At 46.5% G+C, this 26,630-nt stretch overlaps 1 protein-coding gene across 2 annotated transcripts in view; it reads left to right on the forward strand.

Moving 5' to 3' along the window:
- Positions 1-1,792: 1,792 nt before the first annotated feature.
- The window catches only part of AQP3 (aquaporin 3 (Gill blood group)), a 44,002-nt gene continuing 19,164 nt past the window's right edge, over positions 1,793-26,630 (forward strand). Inside the window, exon 1 of one of the 2 annotated variants that reach the window (XM_075583397.1) lies at positions 1,793-2,004. In XM_075583397.1, the coding sequence (XP_075439512.1) occupies positions 1,897-2,004 (108 nt within the window). In that variant the 5' untranslated portion in view covers positions 1,793-1,896. Of the gene's footprint in view, positions 2,005-10,564; positions 10,584-26,630 lie in introns of those variants that run through there. The other variant, XM_075583446.1, reaches the window with a different exon arrangement.

Here is a 26,630-nt window from a genome sequence, read left to right on the forward strand (position 1 = left end):
TAGGTCAGGGTATCAGCAGTATACGGACACATAGAAGGTATACCTGGTAACTAGGGCAGGGTATCAGCAGTATACTGACACATAGAAGGTATACCTGGTAACTAGGTCAGGGTAGCAGCAGTATACTGACACATAGAAGGTAGACCTGGTAACTAGGTCAGGGTAGCAGCAGTATACTGACACATAGAAGGTACACCTGGTAACTAGGTCAGGGTAGCAGCAGTATAGATACACATAGAAGGTATACCTGGTAACTAGGTCAGGGTAGCAGCAGTATAGATACACATAGAAGGTATACCTGGTAACTAGGTCAGGGTATCAGCAGTATACTGACACATAGAAGTTACACCTGGTAACTAGGTCAGGTTAGCAGCAGTATAGATACACATAGAAGGTATACCGGGTAACTAGGTCAGGGTAGACGTAATATAGAGACACGTAGAGAAGGTACACCTGTTAACTAGTTCAGGATAGGAGTAAGATAGGTACATTTAGTACTTCTACCTGGTAACAAAGTCAGGGTAACATATATATATATATAGTATCCCTAGTAACTTGGACAGGTGAGGATTAGGAAAAAGAAGCAAGAATTATATTCTGGTAACTAGGTAGAAATAGGTGGGGATACAACAAAGAGCATAGAGATACGTGGTTACTAGATAAAAATATATATAGATAGATGGACAGATAAAAGCTGGGGTATGTATTATTTTAATAGTGATGTAGAAGATGTTAGAGTTCAAGTTACAAAGGTATAATAATAATAATAATTATTATTATTATTAGAAGAAGAAGAAGAAGAAGAAGAAGAAGAAGAAGAAGAAGAAGAAGGGCATGTACAGTTTTAATAAGTGATGTGCCTCCTCACCAACCTCTGAGAGGAAGAAAATGTTACAACCATTAATAAAGATTAATTTTATTCAAAGCTACTAAACGCCTGGCGCCCATCCTTTAACACCTTGCCTATCTCCTGGAAGGACCGTGCCCAACCGCGGGAACCATGAGTTTGGATTAAGGAATGCACCCGGAGAAGCTAGTACCTCCTTTAACTTGTAAACTCCCTTGGAGCTGGGCAGGCAGGGGTAACATTACTAAGGTTACATGATCTATTGTTACAGTTTGCAGCTGAAACTGCTGGGAACATTGGCAACAAAGGATCACAAACAGGAAAGTGTTGCGAAGATCTTGGGGAGGTGGGCTAAACCTGCTATAGAACTCAGAACATGCTTAGTATATTAAAACTCATTAAAAATGGTACTAAGATGAATTTAAAAAAAAAATGTAGTAAGTATTATCTAACACTACAGAACTGATTTATTTAACAAAAAACACACACGTAGGATTGCTCCCTTAACCCCTTCACTTCCAAAGGTGCCAGCAACACATTCACCTGGCAGCGAGCGGCTGCTCACTCCGCAATGTGCTGCAGACCTCGTCAAGCGACGAAAGGGTTAATGGCGCCCCAACACTAAAACCCTTACAGAGGGAAAGGGCTCTTCTGCTCTGTGTCACTGTGTGTTACAGGCGAGCCTGGGACACGCAGGGTTTAACGCAGACTCCCAGGCTTACACTCTGTGCTCAACCTAAAGCCAGTCTTGTTTGTCTCCTAATGATTGCAGATTTAATGGGAATCCCACACTCTCCCAGTCATTGAACGTACATGAAAACACCCAGCCCGCTCTATAGGAAGAGGAAAATAACAAGGTTGTCGTGCGTGGTGCTTGGGAGAGGTGTGTCACTTAGAGCTGCATGGGAGGTGGCTGAGCGTGTGTGTGAACTTATAAGCACAGACACATCATCTTCTCTAGTAGTAGTTGCCCTGACTGAGCAGCTGAGAGCTGAAGCAGCAGCATCACTTCTCTCCCCGCAGAAGGTTACACACGGGAGCCGGCTGAGATGGGGCGCCAGAAGGAGTTTGTCAACAGGGTGTCGGAGATGCTGAGGATCCGGAACAAGCTGCTGCGGCAGGCGCTGTCCGAGTGCCTCGGGACGCTCATTCTTGTGGTAAGTCAGGATGGGAGCATTGGAACCTTTTCGCAAAGCACCGAGAAGTAATGGCAAGATCAGAGCGACTGTCTCGGGGTCTGTATCGAGGCAAAAGTGGAGCAATTCTGGGGCAAAAAAAAAAACCTGAACGCGGTGTCAGAAAAGATAAAAAAAAACAACCTATTGGGGTATATGTATAAAGGCAAAAGTGGTACAATTCCTAGGGCAGAAACGCCGCACCATGTGTATCAAAAGAGAAAATCCAATAAGTTTTTGATACATACGGTGTGGTTCCATTATGTTGCCCATGAATTTCTGCACTTTTGCCTTGATTCATGCTGTATGCGCCACGGATTTCCATAACGTTATTTCTTTGATATATACAGTATTGTATGATGCAGTTATTTAGCTCCAGAATGGCTCCATTTTTGCATTGATAAGTACGTCCCTGTAACAGGGGTGGGCAACTCCAGTCCTCAAGGGTCATCAACAGGTCAGGTTTTCACGGATATCTCTGCTTCAGCACAGGAGGCTCCATCAGTGGCTCAGCCGAAGACTGCACCACCTGTGCTGAAGCAGGGCTATCCTGAAAACCTGACCTGTTGGTGGCCCTTGACGACTGGCGTTGCCCACCCCTGCCTTAGACCCTTCCTACCAGAGCAGTCAGCTCTGCAATGTGTGAGCCAGGAGTTAATGCCACATGTTGTCATTCGCAGATCTCGGTTAGAGTTGCAGGAAAGTCACTGTGCCTCCCTGTGCTCCGCTCTCAGAATGACAGTGTACCTTCTCTGATTGGGAAATGTGGTTCCATTATTGTACCTGTGGGAATTCTGTGTATAGGGCTCTTATAACGAGCTGGCAGTGTACACAGTGCTGTATGTAGATTTGGGCAGCACAGTGAATACCCTATCCTGAGGAACTGACAATTACATTTTGGTGCCAGTGGCACAGGGGGTGAATGGGGTCTGTCTCCAAGCTTCAAAACGGGGTCAAAGGTACAATGTAAAAGTGGTGCAATATTTGGGCAAAAACCTTTACTACGCGTATTCGACATAACAATCCCAGTGAATGTTTTGGGCAGAATTGCCCCACTTTTGCCGGGATAAATATTTTTGGTTATAAATCTGGTTTAATTCTGTTGTGCTGGTTTCTGCACCAAAGGGAATTTCTCAAGGTAACAAGGACAGCTGGCACTCAAAGGTTATTCACTAAAGCCCCCCAGTGGGGCAAAACCAGTGCAAAAAAAAATGAACCAGATTTCACAAAGAAAAAAGTCTTTCAATGTAACCAACGGTACTGTGCGTAGTCAGATCATATTTGAGTTTTTCATTCTGTCACAGTTTTAGTGCTAAAAAGTACAGTACAGTACAAAGGTTGTTATGGGACTTCATACATCTCATGCATAGGGGTCACTCTGTCACAAAGTTTATCAAAAATCAGGAAATTAGATTTTTTTTTTAATGGATACATTTGCTGCAATTGTTTGCCCCATCTGCCTTAGATTTCCCTTTGGGGAGAGTCAGTGGGGGGCGTGGGAGGGGGGAGTTACATGGTGCACAGATTATAATGAGACGTTTCACAGTCCGGGTACTTCCTGCCCCTCTCTTTTTGCCTTCTCTTGTGTGCCTGTAAGTCTCACTTTCTGCATCAGATGTAAGGAACTGTTCTTACCCCCACGCCGCCGCAGCTCTGCTGGGAAAACCGGGGCGAGGTGCCAGAGCTTTCTCTGCGCTGATAAAGTGTTCTTATCACTAAGTTACTGCCGGGCTTTTGGGAGTGAGCGTCTTTCTGCATAATCACTGATAACCCCGCTGTGTGCCATCGTTACCCGGCTGGATAACATCCGGCAGAGCTGCAATACATTGCCGGCAGAGATGGACTTGGTTATTACAGGGGTATTGGCAGTTCCGCAGCAAGTGGTGGGTGGTATACAGTTGTAGCAAGACTTACTTACCCAGTGCCGCAGACGAACAAGCAAAAGCCTGCGGCGTCGGAGACGGTGTCTGCCACGATCGCTCTGCTGGGGGTCCATGCTTCCGAATGGGAAACCCCGCACAGCCTTAATTCTTCAGCGCTGTGACATTAAGGCTTGATACATCTGTATGGGAAGCTTGTTGGCTAAAGTTTTAAAGACCATTTAGGATAGTCATTTTCCAGGTCCTCCATGTACATGGAGTGCTGTTTATATTCAGAAATGCACTGGGCGGTGGGCACTGAGAGTTAGGTTACCTGTGGCTGCATGCGTACTAGAAATCATATCAAAGCCTTCTGTGCCAGGATCTCAGCCACTCACTGCAAAGAGACAGCGGGGCAAATAACCCCCAGTGCATTATACAGGCGGGTTCCTCCTAATCTCCCGGCAGCAACTGAGCACAAAACTAGTTCAAAAAGGAGCACCAGGGGAGTTAAAAAAAAACACACTGAAAACAGTACTATTTTTGCTGTGATGAATCTGGTGCCGTTTTGTTTGCACCGTTATTGCTCCAGTTTTAAAGCCGGGAGATTTATATAATCTCCAATATCTTTGGGCTGAGATGTAAGGAGGGGCAGAAGAGTGTAAAGCTTTAAAAGTGAGGAGGAGAATGGAGTGTGAGATGCGGGATTTGATCGGAAGCCAGGAGAGGGATTTCAGGAGGGGAGTACAGGCATACCCCGCATTAACGTACGCAATGGGACCGGAGCATGTATGTAAAGCGAAAATGTACTTAAAGTGAAGCACTACCTTTTCCCACTTATCGATGCATGTGCTGTGCTGCAATCGTTATATACGTGCATAACAGATGTATATAACGCATTTGTAACAGGCTCTACAGTCTCCCTGCTTGCGCACAGCTTCGGTACAGGTAGGGAGCCGGTATTGCTGTTCAGGACGTGATGACAGGCGCATGCGTGAGCTGCCGTTTGCCTATTGGGCGATATGTACTTACTCGCGAGTGTACTTAAAGTGAGTGTACTTAAAGCGGGGTATGCCTGTACTGTACCAAACTAATCAAATAACTAGATCTCACTGTTAATGCAGTTTCCGTCCCTCAGTCCCCCCCCCCCCTCCAAGATTTGCATTTGGGAGACTTTGACAAGTAGCCCCCACAGCATGTTTCAGTTACAGTAGGTGTCTGCCTTACATATAGTGTAGCTGTATTTTCAGGTGGCTGTCAGTAGAATGTTCCGAGCCTTGTTCTCTTTCCGCTGCCTTATTCACCCCTCTCTCTGCTTATTAGAGCAGTGTAGGATCCTGTGCTTACTGAAGGTAAACACCTAGGCACTGTGCATTCTGGAGGTATAACTTACGGGTACATCCAACATGTAAAGCAAAGTAAATAGCAGAAGGGAAAGCAAAGTAAATAGCAGAAGGGAGAGATTTGTGTCTGTACGAGGCTAGAACCCAGCACGTTTGCAGCGGTGGGGAACCTTTGGGTTTTTTTTAAATGTTAATGCACCCGCCCCTGATGTAGCCTTTCCTAAACTCTGTACAGTATGTGAGCGCCAAAGCTGCACGTGGTATCAAAAAAACCCCTACAATATTTCCAGTGCTTTGATAATGCTGCTTTGCAATGCGATGCTGCCCCCTACGGCACTGAACAGGTTAATCCGCCATCCGGTCAGAAAATCATTGCGACAGTTATAACTCATAGACTTACGTGCCCCCGTTTTGCCTACGGGAGACTTTAACAAATAGACCTGCTATAAGTTCTCTAGAAACCCCTATAAGTTCCCTGTAGGGGTTTGGAGAGGATAGGTGGGGCCGGAGAGGCAGAGAATGGGATGGTGCTAGGGCAGCGGGAGGGCAACTCCTGTCCTCAAGGGCCTCCAACAGGTCAGGTTTTCAGGATATCCCTGCTTCAGCACAGGTAGCTCAATCAGCCTCTGCTACAACACAGGTGTCTCAATGTTTGACTGAGCCACTGATTGAGCACCTGTGCTGAAGCAGGGATAACCTGAAAACCTGACCTGTTGGTGGCCCTTGGAGACTAGAGTTGGCCACCCCTGCCATGGACCATTGGAAATATGGCCCCAAGAGCTTCGCACCCTGGTTTAGGTTCTTCTAAAATGACGCTTACGACCGTTAATGTATTTATTATGCCGTCACTTTATGAATGACACTTGCACCATTGGGGATCAGCCGTGGCAATCCCCGGGGTCTGTCACTCGTCCACGTCCCCCTGGTAATAGCTTTAGGTCGCTGTGTGTTGTCTGCATTGTTTTGTGTTGCAACATATTCCGGCTCGCTGACAGGTGTCCCGCACACGAGGTCCTGCGTTAGTTACGGGGGAAGGTGAGCGCTGTAACTCCCTCTGTCATCCTGCTGTTTCCGAAGCTCTTTAAGTCTTCAAACTAAGAGCCTCTTTTATGGGACAGTTGGCAAAATGATCTGCAATTCCAACCAGGGTGGGTCATTTAATTAAAAGCTGGGGTTGGTGAAAAAGTCAGGATGACTCAGGCTGTGTTAGCTTTTGCGCAACACCCTTTCCCCCCCCCTGCGTCACTTCATGCAAGGGTGGTGGGTGCATGGATCATACTCCCAGAGGGGGAGGGAGGGGGGTGTTATGGTGCAATATGGTATGATGTAATACAGCAAAGGCAAAAACAGACAGCTAAAGCCAGAGATTAAGGGGCCTATGCAGAGAGCAGCGCTAGAATAAATTGGAGAGTTTAAGAAAAAGTAGCTTTAATGGAGAGTTTTATTCTCCATATGCAGAAATGGGCGAAATCCGCTATTTTTAGCATTACTGCATGTGGAGAATTGTAAATGAGGAGATGCGCGCAGCTGAAAGGGAGAGAAAAAAATTCGCGCATTTTTTTTTTCCCCTATAGCCGGCGAGCTCCTGCTTCTTGCCAACTTTAGTTGGCGGAGAAAATTGACGAAAATCGCGCCAAAAACAGCCGCTAGATGGCGAGCGCGCCTTTCTGAATTTCGATATTTTTCAGACTGGCAAGATGTAGTTTCTCGCCAGCCGCGCGGCGAGATTTTCAAATAGAAAAAAAAATGGCGCTTTTTTCCTACCTCGCCATTTTCGGCTGTTTTTAGCGTGATTTTCGCCGGAAAATGGCGAGATTGTTAATAGCGCTGCTCTCTGCAGGAGGCCCTTAATGAGGACCAAAGTCTCCGTATTAGGTTTCCATCAGTGCAATGCCAGATTTTATTTGAATGGCACCAACATAGTCCGCCGCACGGTACAGCGTGGGAGGGAGGAGAATAACATATTATGACCAAGGAGCCTGGTGTCTAGAAATGGCCCTTACTTGGCGTTGAACAGATGCACAATACGACACCAGGGTTTTCAAAAGGAATACTCTCCCGCACTGCTGCTTTCCTGCCGGCGTTTTCTCTGCCACAGCATTACCTCGGTTTTTTTTCCTGCCGGGAGACTTCACTTCATTTATTTTGCTTGTCTACATTCTGGTGCTTTTCGTTTCTACGATAAACCCGGTGTTGTTTTTCTAAGCCGGCGCGTGGCCATCGGTCTCGCCGCCAGGAGATTTTTCTCCGTGGTCGGTTTATCTCTTGGCTGCAAAGTGAGGAACTGCCCAGGCAAAGAAACAGCACACAGAGAGAGAATGGAATCCTTCCCTTTGAAAATGGTGCGGGTATTTTGTCCATTCATTTGCCATCTCCTGCTTCCTTGCAAATAATTACACTGGCATACTTCCATGGAAGTGCACTGCCTCCAACTGTCTTGTGCTACCGCTGCTTTCAGTGCTTAGGGCAAATACGGTGCAACTCCAGTCCTCAAGAGCTACCAACAGGTCAGGTCTTCAGGATATCCCTGCTTCAGCACAGGTGGCTCAATCAGTCTCTGAGTAAGCAAAGGTGACTCAATCAGTTGCTCAGTTGAAGACTGCACTACCTGTGCTGAAGCTGGGATATCCTGAAACGAAATACACAGATTCCCAACAAGCTCTGAGAAACCCCAACCATTACCACATATTATATATAATGCATATAAGTGTCAAAAGGAGTGCTAGTGGGCGTGGCTAAATGTATGCAACAAAAAACAAGAATGCCCAAAGCTACTTCCATTGTGACAAAAATACACAGTGCAATACCTATATATCTCTTGTAAAAAGGTTAATTTCGTTTAACCCTTTGGCCAAAGCGTCTTAAGCCTGCTGCCACTTACAAGGCATGACCGAAAGCAGGTCCTAACACTCACCTGGGTTAAAATTCTTATTTACCTGTATAATTACAGGAAGAATGATCACATTGGATCTGTCATAACCTGGCAAAATGAATCTGACCTGCCAACTTGGAAAGTGGGCTGGGGCAAGCTTAAACCTTGGGGGGGGGGGGCCACTACCCTCCCATAAGCAACTGAGACCAGCTGCACACAATTAGCAAAATACACAGATTCCCAACAAGCTCTGAGAAACCCCAACCATTGCCACATAATATATATATATGCATATAAGTGTCAAAAGGAGTGCTAGTGGGCGGGGCAGCAGGCTTAAGACGCGTTGGCCAAAGGGTTAAACTAAATGACCCTTTTTACAAGAGAATATATAGGTATTGCACTGTGTATTTTTGTCACATTGGAAGTAGCTTTGGGCATTTTTGTTTTTTGTTGTATGCTGAAAACGGTCAGGTTTTCCAGATATCCCTGCTTCAGCTGAGGTGGCTATATCAGTGGCTCAGTCGGAGACAGGACAGGTAGCTCTTCAACACAGGTGGCTCAATCAGTGGCTCAGTCAAAGACTGAGCCACTGATTGAGCCACCTGTACTGAAGCAGGGATACACTGAAAACCTGACCTGTTGGTGGCCTTTGAGGACTGGAGTTGGCCACCCCCTGGCTTCGGTAGGCAGCTTGGTGGGAGGATTCCCGTTGCAGGTAGTACTCACATTGTGAAGCCTCAGGAATGAGAACACGTATTATCACTGTTAATGTTATAATTGTTAACACTGACAAATAGGCAGTGTTTGAAGTGTGGAGATTCTACTGATTACAGCCCTGTGTCTTTCCTGGATAAGTAAATAGGGATACACACCATGAATGCAAAAATACAAGGACACGATTACGGGAGCTCCCATGTTCAGGGATAGCCTGGGGTAATCCAGTGTATTTACCCCAGGAGAAAGGCCTATGTAGGTCGAGTGTTGCACAGTTTTTTGTTTTATTAAACAGATTAGAAAATCCGCAGTGCCCTGTGTTGCTTTTTCTTTTCCTGGATAAACCCAGGGTCCACACTAAGGCTGCGGCCACGCCAGCGCTGAGCGTGCTGACCGCGCGGTGCTTGCCGAGGTGAGTTTCGGCAAGTGAAATTGTCCCTGCTCACGCGGTGTGTGCGCGCGTGTGCGCGGGCACAGATGCTCACCCACGCTTGGCGCTTGCGTAAACAAAAAAAAGAGACTTTCAACCGCGCTCAACTTACCTGCAACGCCCCCCCCCCCCACCCCCGCACGCGCTTGCGAAATAGGCAGGACACCCGGCGCTTATGCTTGGAGAGCTGGTGACGTTACTGGTCTCAAGCGTGAGCGCGGTCAGCGCTAGCGTGGCCGCAGCCTAAAGGAAACGAATCCAGTTGATAGCAGTCGGGTGTTTCCTGGTCATAATGCAGGGGGCGCTGCTTTTTGCCCCAGTTTTGATGCTGGGAGACATTTATTATAGTTGATAGTCTCCTGACTGCAGAAGGGAATGAAAGGTGGTGTGCAAAAAAATTAAGAAACAACACCAGATTTATCGAAGAAAACAAATCCTGCTGCGTTTCAAGCAAATGCTGAGGGAGGGGGGAGTCACCATTTTTTTGCCTCCATTTTTGCCCCCTCCAGATGTAGCAAGACTTACTGTTTGTGGCGAGTTGCTGGACTGCGACACCAACTACTGGAGGATTATCGCTGTGGGGGTTCCGATCCTGAAGCATGGACCCTTCCCCCCGCCCCCCACAGCGACGACGACTCTGGAGCTGTGGCTTTAAGCTTCTTCAGTCACAGCTCCATCTGTGTGTGCTTAGGAAAATAACATGGCCCATTTCCACTAAGCAGTCTTCGGTCAGAAGACACCTTCTGGTGCTGGAAGACACCTTGCAGCCATTGACTGGCTATTTCTGCTTTGAGTCTGGATAACGTGTTGCAGTCAGGGATGGGTGGCGCGTATGTCTTGCTCTTGATAAAACATACAAGTTAGACAGCTGATGGTTTGGACTTTATAAAGGGATAGGTACAGTAGGTCCCACTCCGGCCAACACAAAGGTTCAAGCACAGCAAAGCACAACTCCCTCGGTGAGACACACTGCTGAGGCTCACGTAGGGATTGTTACAATGTAGCATGACGACACAACTCTTGTAACAGTGGAGCAAAAAGCTATTAGCAACCCTGTCAACCATCAATCCCATGGACGGAGACTCTTCATTGGAGACAGACTCGCTCATTCCCCGGCATCAATGGACTAATAGATGCTAATGAAGTCTCACTCTTTCCTCCTTATTGATTGCAGTGACAAGTGGGAAAAGGTCATCATTCGATACATCAGAACCCGTGTGTTACTGCGCGTCTCACTTTGTTGAATAAGACACATTGAGGTGAAAGCCCCTGACCATCACTCATCTGGAGATGTGGACCGTGAAGCTATGATTAGAATTGGCATTTCCTTCTGAAGCTCAGAGGTGTTACAGAGAACTCAATGAGTGCGGGTTACTAACTCTGTTGCATATACCGTGGGGCTCCAAGCATGTTGCTGACAGCTGTGGAATGTTTCTTTGCATGATGCTTTCTCCTGGTTAAGCTGCCCTTATATTTTACGTATAGTGAGTCCTTATTATCTAGGCCAGGCCTGCACAACTCGTAAAGCGAGAATGGCCGAACTGCTCCAAGGAAAAAAAATTGGGCCGCCCGGGTAAAATCATCATCATCATCATCATCCTCATATCTCCCCCAGAACCCTCACTATCAACCTTTGCGATACTCCCCATCTATCTCTCATACCCCCATCTCTCCCCCTCACCCACACACATAATACTCCCTCTCCACATCAAACACACAATACCCCCCTGCACACCACACACATCCCACCCCCCCTGCACCTCACATCCTTCTCCCCCCCTGCACCTCACATCCCTCTCCCCCCCTGCACCTCACATCACTCTCCCCCCCTGCACCTCACATCACTCTCCCTCCCTGCACCTCACATCACTCTCCCCCCTGCACCTCACATCACTCTCCCCCCCTGCACCTCACATCATTCTCCCCCCTGCACCTCACATCACTCCCCCCCTGCACCTCACATCATTCTCCCCCCTGCACCTCACATCATTCTCCCCCCTGCACCACCAATCACCCCCTACACCTTCAACCACCCTCTCCTACACCTTCAACCACCCTCCCCTGCACCTCCAACCAAACTCCCCTGCACCTCCAACCACCCTCCCCTGCACCTCCAACCACCCTCCCCTGCACCTCCAACCACCCTCCCCTGCACCTCCAATCACCCTCCCCTGCACCTCCAACCACCCTCCCCTGCACCTCCAACCACCCTCCCCTGCACCTCCAACCACCCTCCCCTGCACCTCACATCACCCCTCCTGTACCTCACCTCCCCTGTACCTCACCTCCCCTGCACCTCACTTCCCCTGCACCTCACCTCCCCTGGACCTCATCTCCCCTGGACCTCACCTCCCCTGCACCTCACATCACCCCTCCTGCACCTCCCCCACCCTGCACCTCCCCCCACTGCACCTCCCCTGCACCTCCCCTGCACCTCACCTCAATGCACCTCACATCACCCCCATGCACATATCCACGTTGGGATCGAGGGGGGGGGGGGGAGCGGCCGCAGAAGAGCTCAGCTGGCTGTGACTTCCCCCTCCATCCCACGTTGCGAGCGGGGGAGGGAGCAGGGAGGGGGAGAGGGCCTTGCGCATACGCGCCGGGACCGCGGGGAATCGACTCCATTTTTATTTATTTTTTTAAGTTTTTATTTTTTTTAAAGTTTTATTTTTTTTTTTATCTTATTGCGGGCCGCACAGAGAGGCCAGGCGGAACGTGTGATCAAAAACCCCTCACACAGAATAAAGTCTCATCAGGGATCAGAAAACCCCTCACACAGAATAAGGTCTCATCAGGGATCAGAAAACCCCTCACACAGAATAAAGTCTCATCAGGGATCAGAAAACCCCTCACACAGAATAAAGTCTCATCAGAGATCAAAAACCCCTCACACAGAATAAAGTCTCATCAGGGATCAGAAAACCCCTCACACAGAATAAAGTCTCATCAGGGATCAGAAACCTCTCACACAGAATAAGGTCTCATCAGGGATCAGAAAACCCCTCACACAGAATAAAATCTCATCAGGGATCAGAAACCCCCTCACACAGAATAAAGTCTCATCAGGGATCAGAAACCCCCTCACACAGAATACGGTCTCATCAGGGATCAGAAAACCCCTCACACAGAATAAAGTCTCATCAGGGATCAAAAACCCCTCACACAGAATAAAGTCTCATCAGGGATCAGAAAACCCCTCACACAGAATAAAGTCTCATCAGGGATCAGAAACCCCCTCACACAGAATAAGGTCTCATCAGGGATCAGAAAACCCCTCACACAGAATAAAGTCTCATCAGGGATCAGAAAACCCCTCACACAGAATAAAGTCTCATCAGGGATCAGAAAACCCCTCACACAGAATAAGGTCTCATCAGGGATCAGAAAACCCCTCACACAGAATAAAGTCTCATCAGGGATCAGAAACCCCCTCACACAGAATAAAGTCTCATCAGGGATCAGAAACTCCCTCACACAGAATAAAGTCTCATCAGGGATCATAAACCCCTCACGCAGAATAAAGTCTTATCAGAGATCAGAAACCCCCTCACACAGAATAAAGTCTCATCAGGGATCAGAAACCCCCTCACACAGAATAAAGTCTCATCAGGGATCAGAAACCCCCTCACACAGAATAAAGTCTCATTAGGGATCAGAAACCCCCTCACACAGAATAAAGTCTTATCAGAGATCAGAAAACACCTCAGACAGAATAAAGTCTCATCAGAGATCATATAAATCCCTCACACAGAATAAAGTCTCATCAGAGATCAGAAACCCCCTCACACAGAATAAAGTCTCATCAGGGATCAGAAACCCCCTCACACAGAATAAAGTCTCATCAGGGATCAGAAACCCCCTCACACAGAATAAAGTCTCATTAGGGATCAATCCATGAACAGGGAAGGCCAAAGCTCCAACAGAACTGCAATCCGGCAGATGTGTGGCCAGATGTTTATTCTTTTTTTCTCTCTTTCATCTTTTCTCTCTTTCTCTTTCATCTTCTTTTCTCTCTCTCTCTCTCTCTCTTTCATCTTCTTTTCTCTCTCTCTCTCTCTTTCATCTTCTTTTCTCTCTCTCTCTATCTCTCTTTCATCTTCTTCTCTCTCTTTCTATCTCTTTCTTCTTCTTCGCTCTCTTTCTCTCTCTCTCTCTCTCTTTCTCTCTCTTTCTCCTTCTCCTTCTCCTTCTCCTTCTCCTTCTCCTTCTCCTTCTCCTTCTCCTTCTCCTTCTCCTTCTCCTTCTCCTTCTCCTTCTCCTTCTCCTTCTTCTTCTTCTTCTTCTTCTTCTTCTTCTTCTTCTTCCTTAAAAACAGTGCATCCTGGAATGTATATGTATATACACTTACGGCCATATTTCTAAATGTAAACATGTAGTTCAAGCTTTGCAGTCCACAATGTATACTGTAAAATGCCAGCTCTCAGTGAGAGATTGGCCAAGTAGCCCTCTGACTGACACCCAGCAGTGAAAAGGCTCATTGTACAGTAAGCTCATTGCAACCAGTGTGCCAATATTGTTTTCATATCTACAGCACTGTGTTGATAAAGTGGCGGCAGTCTTATACAGTAACAGAAAACAATACACAGAGTTTAAAACCCATTAATAATTGATAATAGCCATTCTCTTAACTTACCGATAATAATACTGCTTCTTCCTATTTGTACTCCCAAGGATTTAAGTGCTGTTCCAAAGATTAGTGTTATTGAAGTATTCTGTTAATTTGTTATTTGTATATGTAAAGCATGTGGCAATGTATAAGTCTACATTCTTACCTAAGCTGGCAACAGTTAGGTGTTCCTGTTATTAACCTGTAAATGTCCTGATTGTGTGCATAACATAATGGCCGCCTTCTAACTTTGTGCTGCAGTATGTGAAATGCTGCAGCTGATATGTAACATTATATTACTACGTGAAACAATATTATTGTTACAGCTTTCAAAGTAATAGAAAGTCAGCTGTTTGTGATACTTTGTTGCCAATGGGCAGAGCTCAAAAAGGTGTGTCAGAGCCTGTTTCAAAACAGAAAGTGGATATGACTCTAAATGATTGCTGTAGCAGCCAAAAAAAATGTTAAGTACATTTAAAAAATCATTAAAAATGGCATTAGGAGTTAAAAAAAAAAAAAAAACACCTACTGTAATATCTAATACTACAGGACTGATTAAAAAAAAACAACAACATATAAAACATGTTTTGCTGCTTTATGACTATCTAAAAGAGTTTTAAGTTTAAAGAAGCTTGTTTTTTCCTGTCTATGTAACTCTTGGTAGAGGACTACAGATAAAAAAACTCATGCGTGTAACTGAAGGATCTCCTGGCTATTAGCCTTTAGCCTTTAGCCACATAGTTAATTTTGTACTGGAGTTGTGTATCTGTGAGATATGCATTACACTTGGGCAGCTCATATTGCTTAAGGCAGTATCAAGGACACCTTGTACCACCCTCCTTCCCCGACACTGCAGGGGTCCAGGTGCCGTAATCTTTGTTGCAGCTGTTAGCATCGACAATAAATCGTGCAATGGAAAAATTGCAAGTAAAGCATATTTATCATATAGGAGTACATACGATATTGTACCATATTCCAACCTGTTGATATTTCAATAAAGCCATTTGTGTGCAGCACATGCTTGCACTTAACCCTTTCTTGTCACAGAGACATTGCTGTGTAGTTATAGTACTAACACCCCCCAAATACAAACCTCCATTTTTTTTTTAAAGATAAAATATAATTCCTGCATAAATCTGGTGCTATTTTTTGCATACATAACTTCAATCCATAACCCTTTTTATTTGTTTAAAGGAACCCAATATTGGGGGGAGTTAGCAACACATTTTACAGCAATTTAACAGATTTCTTCTGTTTTGGACCCATTTTGTAGCAAATACAGTATGGGTCATGTATCAACATTTCTGGGATGCAAATGTGATGCAATTCTAGGCTCCAAAAGTGTACCAGATTTTCCAAAGAAGAAAAGCACATTGAAGGCAATAGTATATATTTTTTTATACTTCCAGAGTAACCGTTTGCACACACTATTGTCTGGATTAATGGGTTGAGTGTGGCAAGGCATTTGGAGGGTAATTGACCCACACATCTTAATCTTGCATATTTCCGCATCAAGTGTAAGACAGTCTTGCCTCGTGTACATCAGCTTGTGATTCGGAAAGTATCAGTAGGGGAGCGAGAAAGAAGTACAGAACATTCACATTACATTTGACATGTATAAAAATCCTGCAACGTTGTCCTTGTTCTGAAAATGTACAAGTGCCAAAGAAATGTGCCAGGCGGTGCCGGCATCTCAGACTACCAGTGTGTGCCACACGTAGGAAACACTTTCGGCTCTAGGGCAGTGAGTCGCGGCTGCTCGGGCACCGGACCGTTGTCCGTTAGGATACTGTAGTTCACCAATGCAGATGACCCAGGGAGTCTGGAGGATTCTGGGACATTTTGGGTAATGCCAACAATAACTGCAACCTACAACCTTAACCCCAATCCCTAATCCTAACCTTAACCCCTAACCCAAAAAACCCGAATCGCTAAGTCCCTAACTATAATATTCTTAACTTTATCCACTAACCCCATAACCATAAAAACTCTAATCGTTAACCCCTAACTATAATATTCCTAACTTTATCCCCTAACCCTGACCCCATAACCATAAAAACCCCAATCGCTAACCCCTAACTATAATATTCCTAACTTTATCCCCCAACCCTGACCCCATAACCATAAAAACCCCAATCGCTAACCCCTAACTATAATATTCCTAACTTTATCCCCTAACCCTAACCCCATAACCATAAAAACCCTAATCGCTAACCCCTAACTATAATATTCCTAACTATATCCCCCAACCCCATAACCATAAAAACCCTAACCCCTAATTTTGGCCATAACACCTAACCCTAAACTCCATAAACCCTAACCATAATATTCCTAACCGTTACCCTTAATCCCAACCCTAAACCCTAATCCTAACTTTAACCCCTAACCCTAAACCCTAATCCTAACTTTAACCCAAAACCCTAAAAGGCATACATCCCGCGGTTAAATGGCCGTGGCGAATTGCCCCATTCCCCCTATCTTATGTTTGACGCAACCACAATGGCACAATGCAGTCAAACTTAAAAAGGAAAAACTCCCATTACTTTCAATGCTATTCCCTTTGGTCCCCGTGAGGCTGTTAATTTGCGCTGGTTTGGGCCCAGTTTTGCAGCTAGGAAACATTATTTTGCAGACCCACCACATGCGCACAGAAGGACTTTGCTGGGAAAGCAGCGCGGACGCAAACTTCTGTTTCCTTTCAGAAGATTGTTTATTTCGATGTTTTTCTCTTGGTCCTTTCATAACGATAATGACATATATTATGTCTCTCAAGTCATATATAGTACCAGGGTGTCACCCTCATCACAGCGAACAGAAGATGTATTACTACACTAGGTACATAAAGGATTTGTGTTTATATTACACAATACAACCTGGGAGGATCCCTGCTACATTCCCACTATAAAGGAGTAACCCCCCTTTCTTATCAGTTACAATGCGTGGAGTATGAGAGGAGTTAGTATCACATTTCATTGTGCAATTGACAGGTGAGCAGTGTAACCACTGGTTTACTATAAGAGTCTCATACTGTACAGTGCTGGTATTTATGTAAGGTTTGTTGTAAGTGGTGGTACTTTTTAGGGGACCAATATAGGAGTTATTCGTAGATGAAATGAAAGTGCACAAAGCTTTCAAAACGTCATCGGTTTCTTCTTGCAGTGCATGCTGGTCCACTAACACCATCACAACCTGCTACAATTTACACATACGCAATCTTAGCTCAGAACCCAAAGCCACAATATCATATATTTATGTGTTTCATGGAGTGCCACTGGGAAAGTGTTTATACAGAAAGATAAGGCAACTCTTGCTCCATTTGGTAAGTAAAGAGTGTTACAGTGTTAAGGTGCATACAGGCATCAAGAAATTAACAACTTTTTGCTGCACTTTGGGCCCAAAAATGGAACAAAAGTTAATAAAACGCAACTTTTATTTGAAAGTGATCAAAACATAGGAGTTGTTAACTTGAAACAATTATCTTGAATATACTGGCTAAAAATGCAGTCCAGAGAAGCAGCCTATTTAATAAATAGGAGGTGATGTAGCTATGGGTAACAATTATAATGTAGCAACCTTAAAAAAAAAACGATATAATAATTGAAATCTTAAACTAATCTGCAGTGGTGACAGGTTTCCTGCCCATTGTGATACATTTGTTAAGGTTGCTTCATTATAATTAGGGGACCTCTAGCCCTAGTACAGTACCCAGGGCCGTCTTAGCAGCATTATAGGCCCCCGGGCAAAGCAGTGCACGGGGCCCTGCAAAATTTCTCCCGCGAATGCAGACGCGCCGACTCTCCGCTACAAGTCGTCATTTTTCTCCTCCTACCGAGTTAGCGGGAGATTTGAATGTCGAGGCGGGTGATCGGAAAATTAGTGTTAAATTCTGGTCTGTACATAGATTAGCATTGGGCCCCTATGCTCGTGGGGCCCCCGGGCAACTGCCCAGCGTGTCCATGCGTTAAGACGGCGCTGACGGTACCTCCTACTGAGTACAGTGCCGCCGTAAACCTGCAACCGACCTGCATTTCTCCAGCATGTGCTAGGGGGGTGTATTTAGTTAGAAATAATGTTTAGTAATTTTGTAGGCACAGCGTTGGTACCGCAGGCCCGCGGGGTCTAGCACAGTACCCAGGGCCGTCCCGGGGTGGGAGTTGGAGAACGAGACGGCGTGAGGGTAGTCCTTATCTGGCCACCACGTGCCACCTATGTGAGTGGTTGCAGGAGATAGTGGCTATGGACGGGCTTAGCTAGGGGTGGGGAGAGTGTGGGAGCGCGTAGATGCCGCGGGGGGTGAGTGTGCATTCATGATACGTACTGTGAGGTTCTTTGCTAAAGGTTCCCAGCTGCAAGAGAAACTAGTGCAAAAAACAGCACTATGTTTATCACAGGGAAGGAACCGCATTGAAGGTCATTTGAGCTGTTCTTTGGATAAATCTGGTGCTGTTTTTTTGCACTGGGATGCCAGTTTGGCAGCTGGGAGACTATAGTAAATGACTTTCTTCATTTCTTTTGTGTGATGCCGGTTGAGAATTAGATACGCCCATAAGGTGTAAGCGATGTTTGGGAGGCAGCGTTGTCTGCGCATATTTTAGAACCTGCCGACGTCCTTCGCGAGAGCCGCGAGCCGCCGTTATTCTGATCCAAATGGTGCAGTGCTGTGGAAGTTGCAGATCCCAGTAGAGTAATCACCCGAAAATATGCTCTAGAACAGGGGCAACTCAAATACTGAAGGGCCATCAACAGGTCAGGTTTTAAGGATATCCCTGGTTCAGCACAAGTGGCTCAATCAGTGGCTCAGTCAAAGACTGTGCCACCTGTGCTGAAGCAGGGATATCCTTAAAACCTGACCTGTTGGTGGCCCTTGAGGAGTGGAGTTGTCCACCTCCTGCTCTAGAAGGACAGGGTTGGGATTCTGTATGCATGTGCTCAGTCACTGTGACTATGTGCACAGCGCCAGCCCTGGGTGCGATACCCACAGTGACGCTCAGTGTCACTGTAAATATTACATGGTACAGAGGTAGTAGCAAAAGAAAGTGGAATATTGTTTTTTTTTACCGTAAATGGTATATACACATGTACACACCCCACTTGCGTACGCGTTTTGTATTATGGGAAAAATCTTGACGCCCCCTATGCTGTGGGACCACTTCCCAGTGCAGGAGAAGAGTCCTGCTCCAATTTAATGAATGAGAACACACTCTTCTCCAACTCAGGGAAAAGACTTCACAGAACGTTGAATAAGGGCCCAAGTGGGCATCCGATATAGCACTGCCACAGAACACATTTATCAGCCTGATCCCTGCACAAGTCAGGAGTAATCCCATGGTTTCTTTGCTCTATTTCGGATGTTTACGGCTTTTAACCTGTTCAGTGCTAGAGGGGCCTACAATGCATTGTGGGCCTCTCTGGTTCTAGCACAGGACACCCAGGCATCTTTAGTACCCTTATGAAATCTCTGGATCTGACAGTGTAGCTATAAACATTGTTACTTCTCTTTCCATGTTCTGGCGACCAAGTGCACTGTGAGCTATTTATCAGGAGCGAATAGTGGACGCCAATGTAAAACTGACACATACTGTACCAATTCATGCAGTGCAGGCGTTTAGACGGGCTGGGACAGTCCCTGCCCTGTGTACAATACCTTATTGTCTCTTGCTAGAAGGGTGTCTGCTTTGGAACATGTTGCTTTTTTTTACAGCTGAAAATGAAACACAAACTTTCACCACAAAACCTCAGTTTGAATAATTTTCTTTTATTACTGGAGGCCCAAAGGAAACACTCCATTAGGACAACCACACTGCTGTAGTGCCTAATTGCATGTTGTGTAACAAATACTGTACATACAATATTGATAAGCACACACAAAACCACTGTGGGCAATTTACCATAGAGTCAACATCTAAATGATTATAAATCTAATGTTCTTAAATGATATATATTATTGTTAAAAGATATATGTGCACTATTGCGCCCATCAGAGATGGAGCATATGCCCAGTAAGAACGATAGGTACACAATATGAAGGCTGCCCAAAATGTCGGGTATCTCTGGGGGAGTGTCAGCTATATAAGTCATTATTCTACATGCATGAGATCACTTTATGTATTTACCTTATGCATGATTGATTTTTGGCAAAACTGGCGTCCTTCTCATTCGTAGATTGAATGTACGTATGATTGATATTTCCCCTTGAACATTTAACTAGTAACAAATACATACAACATACTAAGTCCATAGATATCCGGACGAAGAGATGGTCTCTTAGGGAAAAGTAGTGGAACAATACGCCCTATGTGTCAGGCTTATCCTGAACACACCTGTACAGTACTGTACTGTATGTTCACATGGATCACTGCCCAACAGGATTCTGGCACAATGCATGTAAAATAACCGGATCCCTCGTTTGGAGTTTGGATGGCCAGTTGGCTTTAAAACCACAACACTGAGTGTTTAATTAGTGACGCTTTAATGATTTCTGTAGCAGAATATCTTTATGCTTTCAGCAGAAGAACATCTGAAAGAAAAGTAATTGGCACATCCCCTGATGGGCATTAGGCTACTAGGGTACTAGAGGTATTCCCCAAATATGGGCTCATGTATCCTGCCCACACCCCTAACAAAAAAAACCCAATCTTGCAGAAATTGCCTCTGCTTTACATAATATGTACAAATGCACCAATACATTAGCAAGAGAGAGAGAATGTCTATTAATTGCACACATGGGAACCACATGTGTGTAACGGGTATTCCCCCCCCCAATCGCAGATATAGTGTGGGGTGCAAGGAACATACGGTGTTACCATAGGTGTGGTGCATTACCTGTTGGCTCGCAGGAGGGCTGAGCTTCCGCCACGGGGAACCTGGGGCAATTATACTAGGGGTAACCACTTACTCAATTCAGCGCCTCCACCTGCGATGGCTCCCACCAGAGGGGGAGTGGTTCCTCGCAGGACAATCACAACAATCAATACTCATACACAGATATATAATAACTAATACTATTTACTTAGGTTAGAACAGAATATAACACATCATGACAGGTATCACATAACCGGTGTCCCTCTCACGAGGAGACACTAACTGCGACGTCCAGCAGGACGCTTCCCCAACACCAGGTGATCCCACCCAGTGTCCCGAGAATCCCACCCAATGTCCCGCACTCTTGGAGAGAACGTGGGTGACTGCGCAGTCACAGTTACACTAAGGGCCCGTTGGTGCACTTATGACTGTATGGTACCTGCCGAGCACTCCGGTACTCGGATCAGCAACTGGCTTCGCAAAGGGTCAGACGTGTGATGAATCCGTCTGATCCTCCAACCGAACTCCTTTGTACGCAGACCGCCAGGGCGGTCTCCCTCTGGAATAGTCTCTGCGGACCCCAACGTGGGTCCGAACCGCTTTACAGGAACCGCAGCATCCGCTGAGTCCCTAACTAACACTTGGTACTAACGTGACAGGAACCCTAACCTAGGGCCTGTCCCTGTGGTACCGCAACCTAAAGTGGCTTTGGGGAAAACTCCTAGAGGCCTACCGGGGTTAATAACCTGCCCCACTCCCCTAACTCTTCCCAGCCTTGACCGTACTTACTAAGACCTAACGAGTCCCAGCGCCTACAGCAGCAAGCTGTAGCTCACTGGATGCTGCAGCCAACGTGCTGCGCAACAAGGTGCCTGCCTGTCAGACCTCACAGCACTAACAGCCGTGACTCTGACAAGGCAGCACTCTATAGTAAGGGCAGCGTCCCTATCTTGGGCCTCCCTAAGCACTTACCCACTAAACTAGTGGGGAGTTGGGGCCTACCTGGGGTGTAGGTACCTATATGGGGCAGGAGCTGCACTCGCTCCCCACACCCTTCCTTCCCTCACAGCTCCCTGACTCCAACTCTCTGTAACCTTTCTTTCCCAGCTCCCACTAATGTAAGTGGCAGGGTCCCTAACCTGAGGGCTGTCCCTGGCAACACTCACCTTACTGGGGAGCTGAGCTATCTCGGGCCCTGGGGGTGCTGGCCTAGTACAGGGAGTCCCTGACTCCTGTACCCTACCTCCTTCCCTGGGCTGCTCCGGTCTCTGACTGCCCAACGTGCTGCAACTGACAAAAACCCTGTCTGCACACAACATTGTTGCAACTCTGCAGCATGAGAATCTGCCAGCTCTATTGGCTTCAATGCTGCCTGTGACCAGGGTGAAAGTGCAGTCCCCTGAGGCTGCTGGGAATTGTAGTCCTTGGCACAGCTCTTTCCTATGGGGACCGCGTGCACGATCTTTACTGCGCATGTGCGACGCTGTAATGGCCGCCGCTACGCTTAACTGTGCCTGCGCAACCTCCCAGAGCTCCGGCACACTGGCGATGGCCACCGCTACCCTGGCCAACCTCTGCGCATTGCGCGAACCTCGCACCACAACCAAGATGGCGGTGCCCGCCGGGAGAAGTCGCCGTCCCCTTCCCCCACTGCCACAGGGGTAAGGCAGGGGGCAAAGGAAGATCAGGGGAACCGGGGGTGACCCCCTTACATGTGTAACATATATCTCCGATCTGTCTGTGAGTAGGGTTACTGACTCTGCACTTCTTTAACCCAGGCTGTGCTTATAGGGCTCCATGTTAAAATGGGCATGTCGTTAAAGGGTGACACTGTGTGCTCATTTGCATGTTATTACCCAGAATCCCTGGCTGCAGTGGAAGCACTGTAAGCTAAGAGATAATGGAGAACGGCAGGTTTGTGGTCCTGTCTGAGACATGTGGTATTTGTGTTTGCTGTCCCTTACAATACAAGCATATGGTTATTAGTCTTGTAATATTACTGCATCCCTCTCAGGATGTTACAGTAGATGCTCACGGTGCCGTGTGAGAGCTGGCGGTCTGCATGTAGTGAGTGTAACGGTTCTGCATCCCTGGATGTTAGATGCTGACGGTGCCGTGTGAGAGCTGCCGGTCTGCATGAAGTGAGTGTAACGGTTCTGCATCCCTGGATGTTAGATACTGACGGTGCCGTGTGAGAGCTGGCGGTCTGCATGAAGTGTAACGGTTCTGCATCCCTGGATGTTAGATACTGACGGTGCCGTGTGAGAGCTGCCGGTCTGCATGAAGTGTAACGGTTCTGCATCCCTGGATGTTAGATACTGACGGTGCCGTGTGAGAGCTGCCGGTCTGCATGAAGTGTAACGGTTCTGCATCCCTGGATGTTAGATGCTGACGGTGCTGTGTGAGAGCTGGCGGTCTGCATGGTGTAACGATTCTGCATCCCTGGATGTTAGATACTGACGGTGCCGTGTGAGAGCTGGCGGTCTGCATGGTGTAACGGTTCTGCATCCCTGGGTGTTAGATGCTGACGGTGCCGTGTGAGAGCTGCCGGTCTGCATGGTGTAACGGTTCTGCGTCCCTGGGTGTTAGATACTGACGGTGCCGTGTGAGAGCTGGCGGTCTGCATGGTGTAACGGTTCTGCATCCCTGGATGTTAGATACTGACGGTGCCGTGTGAGAGCTGGCGGTCTGCATGGTGTAACGGTTCTGCATCCCTGGGTGTTAGATACTGACGGTGCCGTGTGAGAGCTGCCGGTCTGCATGGTGTAACGGTTCTGCATCCCTGGATGTTAGATGCTGACGGTGCCGTGTGAGAGCTGCCGGTCTGCATGGTGTAACGGTTCTGCATCCCTGGATGTTAGATGCTGACGGTGCCGTGTGAGAGCTGGCGGTCTGCATGGTGTAACGGTTCTGCATCCCTGGGTGTTAGATGCTGACGGTGCCGTGTGAGAGCTGGCGGTCTGCATGGTGTAACGGTTCTGCATCCCTGGGTGTTAGATGCTGACGGTGCCGTGTGAGAGCTGGCGGTCTGCATGGTGTAACGGTTCTGCATCCCTGGGTGTTAGATGCTGACGGTGCCGTGTGAGAGCTGGCGGTCTGCATGGTGTAACGGTTCTGCATCCCTGGGTGTTAGATGCTGACGGTGCCGTGTGAGAGCTGGCGGTCTGCATGAAGTGTAATGTTGAAGGCAGAGTGTTTACCTCAATTTACTGAATCCACATCAAATGTAAATGTGACGCGCTCCCTTCCATACAGGATCCTAACTGCACATTATACTTCACACCCCAGGCACACTGTATCATTTGCTGCCAAATCATCTCACCGTTGATTTCATTTCCCATTGATTTTGAAGGCTTAATTAATTCAGCATTATAACGAGGCACATTGACACGTTGACTACTGACTACTGACTATTGGCTACTGAGCAAACTTCCCACAATTAGTTTTGTGGACAGTGTGGTGCTTGGGGCAAGAATCCAACGAGGGAGAGTAACTATAGAATACATACAAAATATAGCAATAGCAAAATAAAATGGAATATGCCACCATAATAACCAGTGTTTCAGGAGTGGCCAACTCCAGTCCTAAAGGGCCACCAACATGCCATGTTTTAAGGACATATCCCTGCTTCAGCACAGGCGGCTACATCCGTGGCTCTGCCGAAGGCAGCAGAGGTAGCTCCTCAACACAGGTGGCCCAATCAGTGGCTCAGTCTTTTACTGCGCCACTGATTGAGCTACCTGTACCGAAGCAGGGATATCCTGACCTGTCCATGGACCGTGAGATATCACCAAGAAAATGAAAAGTAGAAAACACACATTAGTGCAGATAGCCTGGAATGGGAGTGGTATATGCTGGAGATGTTCTATGAGATGCACACTCACATTAGTGCAGATAGCCTGGAATGGGAGTGGTATATGCTGGAGATGTTCTATGAGATGTACACTCACATCAGTGCAGATAGCCTGGAATGGGAGTGGTATATGCTAGAGATGTTCTATGAGATGCACACTCACATTAGTGCAGATAGCCTGGAATGGGAGTGGTATATGCTGGAGATGCTCTATGAGATGCACACTCACATTAGTGCAGATAGCCTGGAATGGGAGTGGTATATGCTAGAGATGTTCTATGAGATGTACACTCACATTAGTGCAGATAGCCTGGTATGGGAGTGGTATATGCTGGAGATGTTCTATGAGATGTACACTCACATTAGTGCAGATAGCCTGGGATGGGAATGGTATATGCTAGAGATGTTCTATGAGATGCACACTCACATTAGTGCAGATAGCCTGGGATGGGAGTGGTATATGCTGGAGATGTTCTATGAGATGCACACTCACATTAATGCAGATAGCCTGGAATGGGAGTGGTATATGCTAGAGATGTTCTATGAGATGCACACTCACATTAATGCAGATAGCCTGGAATGGGAGTGGTATATGCTAGAGATGTTCTATGAGATGCACACTCACATTAGTGCAGATAGCCTAGAATGGGAGTGGTATATGCTGGAGATGTTCTATGAGATGCACACTCACATTAGTGCAGATAGCCTGGAATGGGAGTGGTATATGCTAGAGATGTTCTATGAGATGCACACTCACATTAGTGCAGATAGTTTGGAATGGGAGTGGTATATGCTAGAGGTATTCTATGAGATGCACACTCACATTAGTGCAGATAGCCTGGAATGGGAGTGGTATATGCTAGAGGTGTTCTATGAGATGCACACTCACATTAGTGCAGATAGCCTGGAATGGGAGTGGTATATGCTAGAGATGTTCTATAAGATGTACACTCACATGTCTAAATATTGAATAAAGCAGTTCCAAATTCAGTTTGGTATATTGGTGCTGGATGGGGTGTGAGTTGATCAGATCAGGCCTGGTCACTGGTTCTCAGTGGCATGAAGCTCTCAGATGAAAATAAAACAAAGTGGACATACCATGGTGCGTTCTGTGTGTATTAAGAAGATAAATCAAATATGAAAACAAATCCTGGGCCTGGACCTGTGCCTTTGGGAAACCATATCCTGCGTCACCTAAAGATGCATTACTGCCAGAACTAGGATATGCAACAGTAAGGAGTTACAATCTTCATACCAGTTATATGTGACATTGTTTTTATGGTATAACGAAAAAGAATGCCGGCGCCAAGCGTGACAGTGCTAATATGTTTATAATATAAAGTCCAAACCAAATGGGTGATGGTCCAATTAATGTCCTTGGATGGTCAGTGGATATTCAACCGGACTGTGGAAACTCACTGCATTTTCTTTGGTTGTGAGGACAGTTCACCGGTTTTCATGGAAAGTTGCAGCTACCTGCTGTAGTTGGAACCTGTGGTTGGCATTTACTGCTCATCTGGGATCCGTATGCGCTTGTCACTATATCACTGTAGTAGGATCTGTGATATAGTGACAAGCGCATACGGATCCCAGATGAGCAGTAAATGCCAACCACAGGTTCCAACTACAGCAGGTAGCTGCAACTTTCCATGAAAACCGGTGAACTGTCCTCACAACCAAAGAAAATGCAGTGAGTTTCCACAGTCCGGTTGAATATCCACTGACCATCCAAGGACATTAATTGGACCATCACCCATTTGGTTTGGACTTTATATTATAAACATATTAGCACTGTCACGCTTGGCGCCGGCATTCTTTTTTCGTTATGCCTTCCCACTGACTGTACTGTCAGTTATTGTCTGGCTGCCATTATTGTATTCTTGATTGTATTTCACGTGTGTCCCATCAAGGTTGTTATTGTTGTTATTTTTAGCGCTGTTTTGCACCGTCTTTCTTTTGCTTTTGGGTATTGTTTTTATGGTGCAATCCTTGACACTAAATTAAAAAGAACACACTTGGGTTTTTGTTAACCCTTTTGATGCTGGAATGTATAAGTGCTGAGCGTGCCACTGGCATTTTGGCTCCAGAGTTATGTAATCACTAGTTTAGCAATCCCATGGCCCCAGA

Source organism: Ascaphus truei, chromosome 1, assembly GCF_040206685.1.
Source record: "Ascaphus truei isolate aAscTru1 chromosome 1, aAscTru1.hap1, whole genome shotgun sequence".
In the NCBI taxonomy this organism is placed as follows: Eukaryota; Metazoa; Chordata; class Amphibia; order Anura; family Ascaphidae; genus Ascaphus; species Ascaphus truei.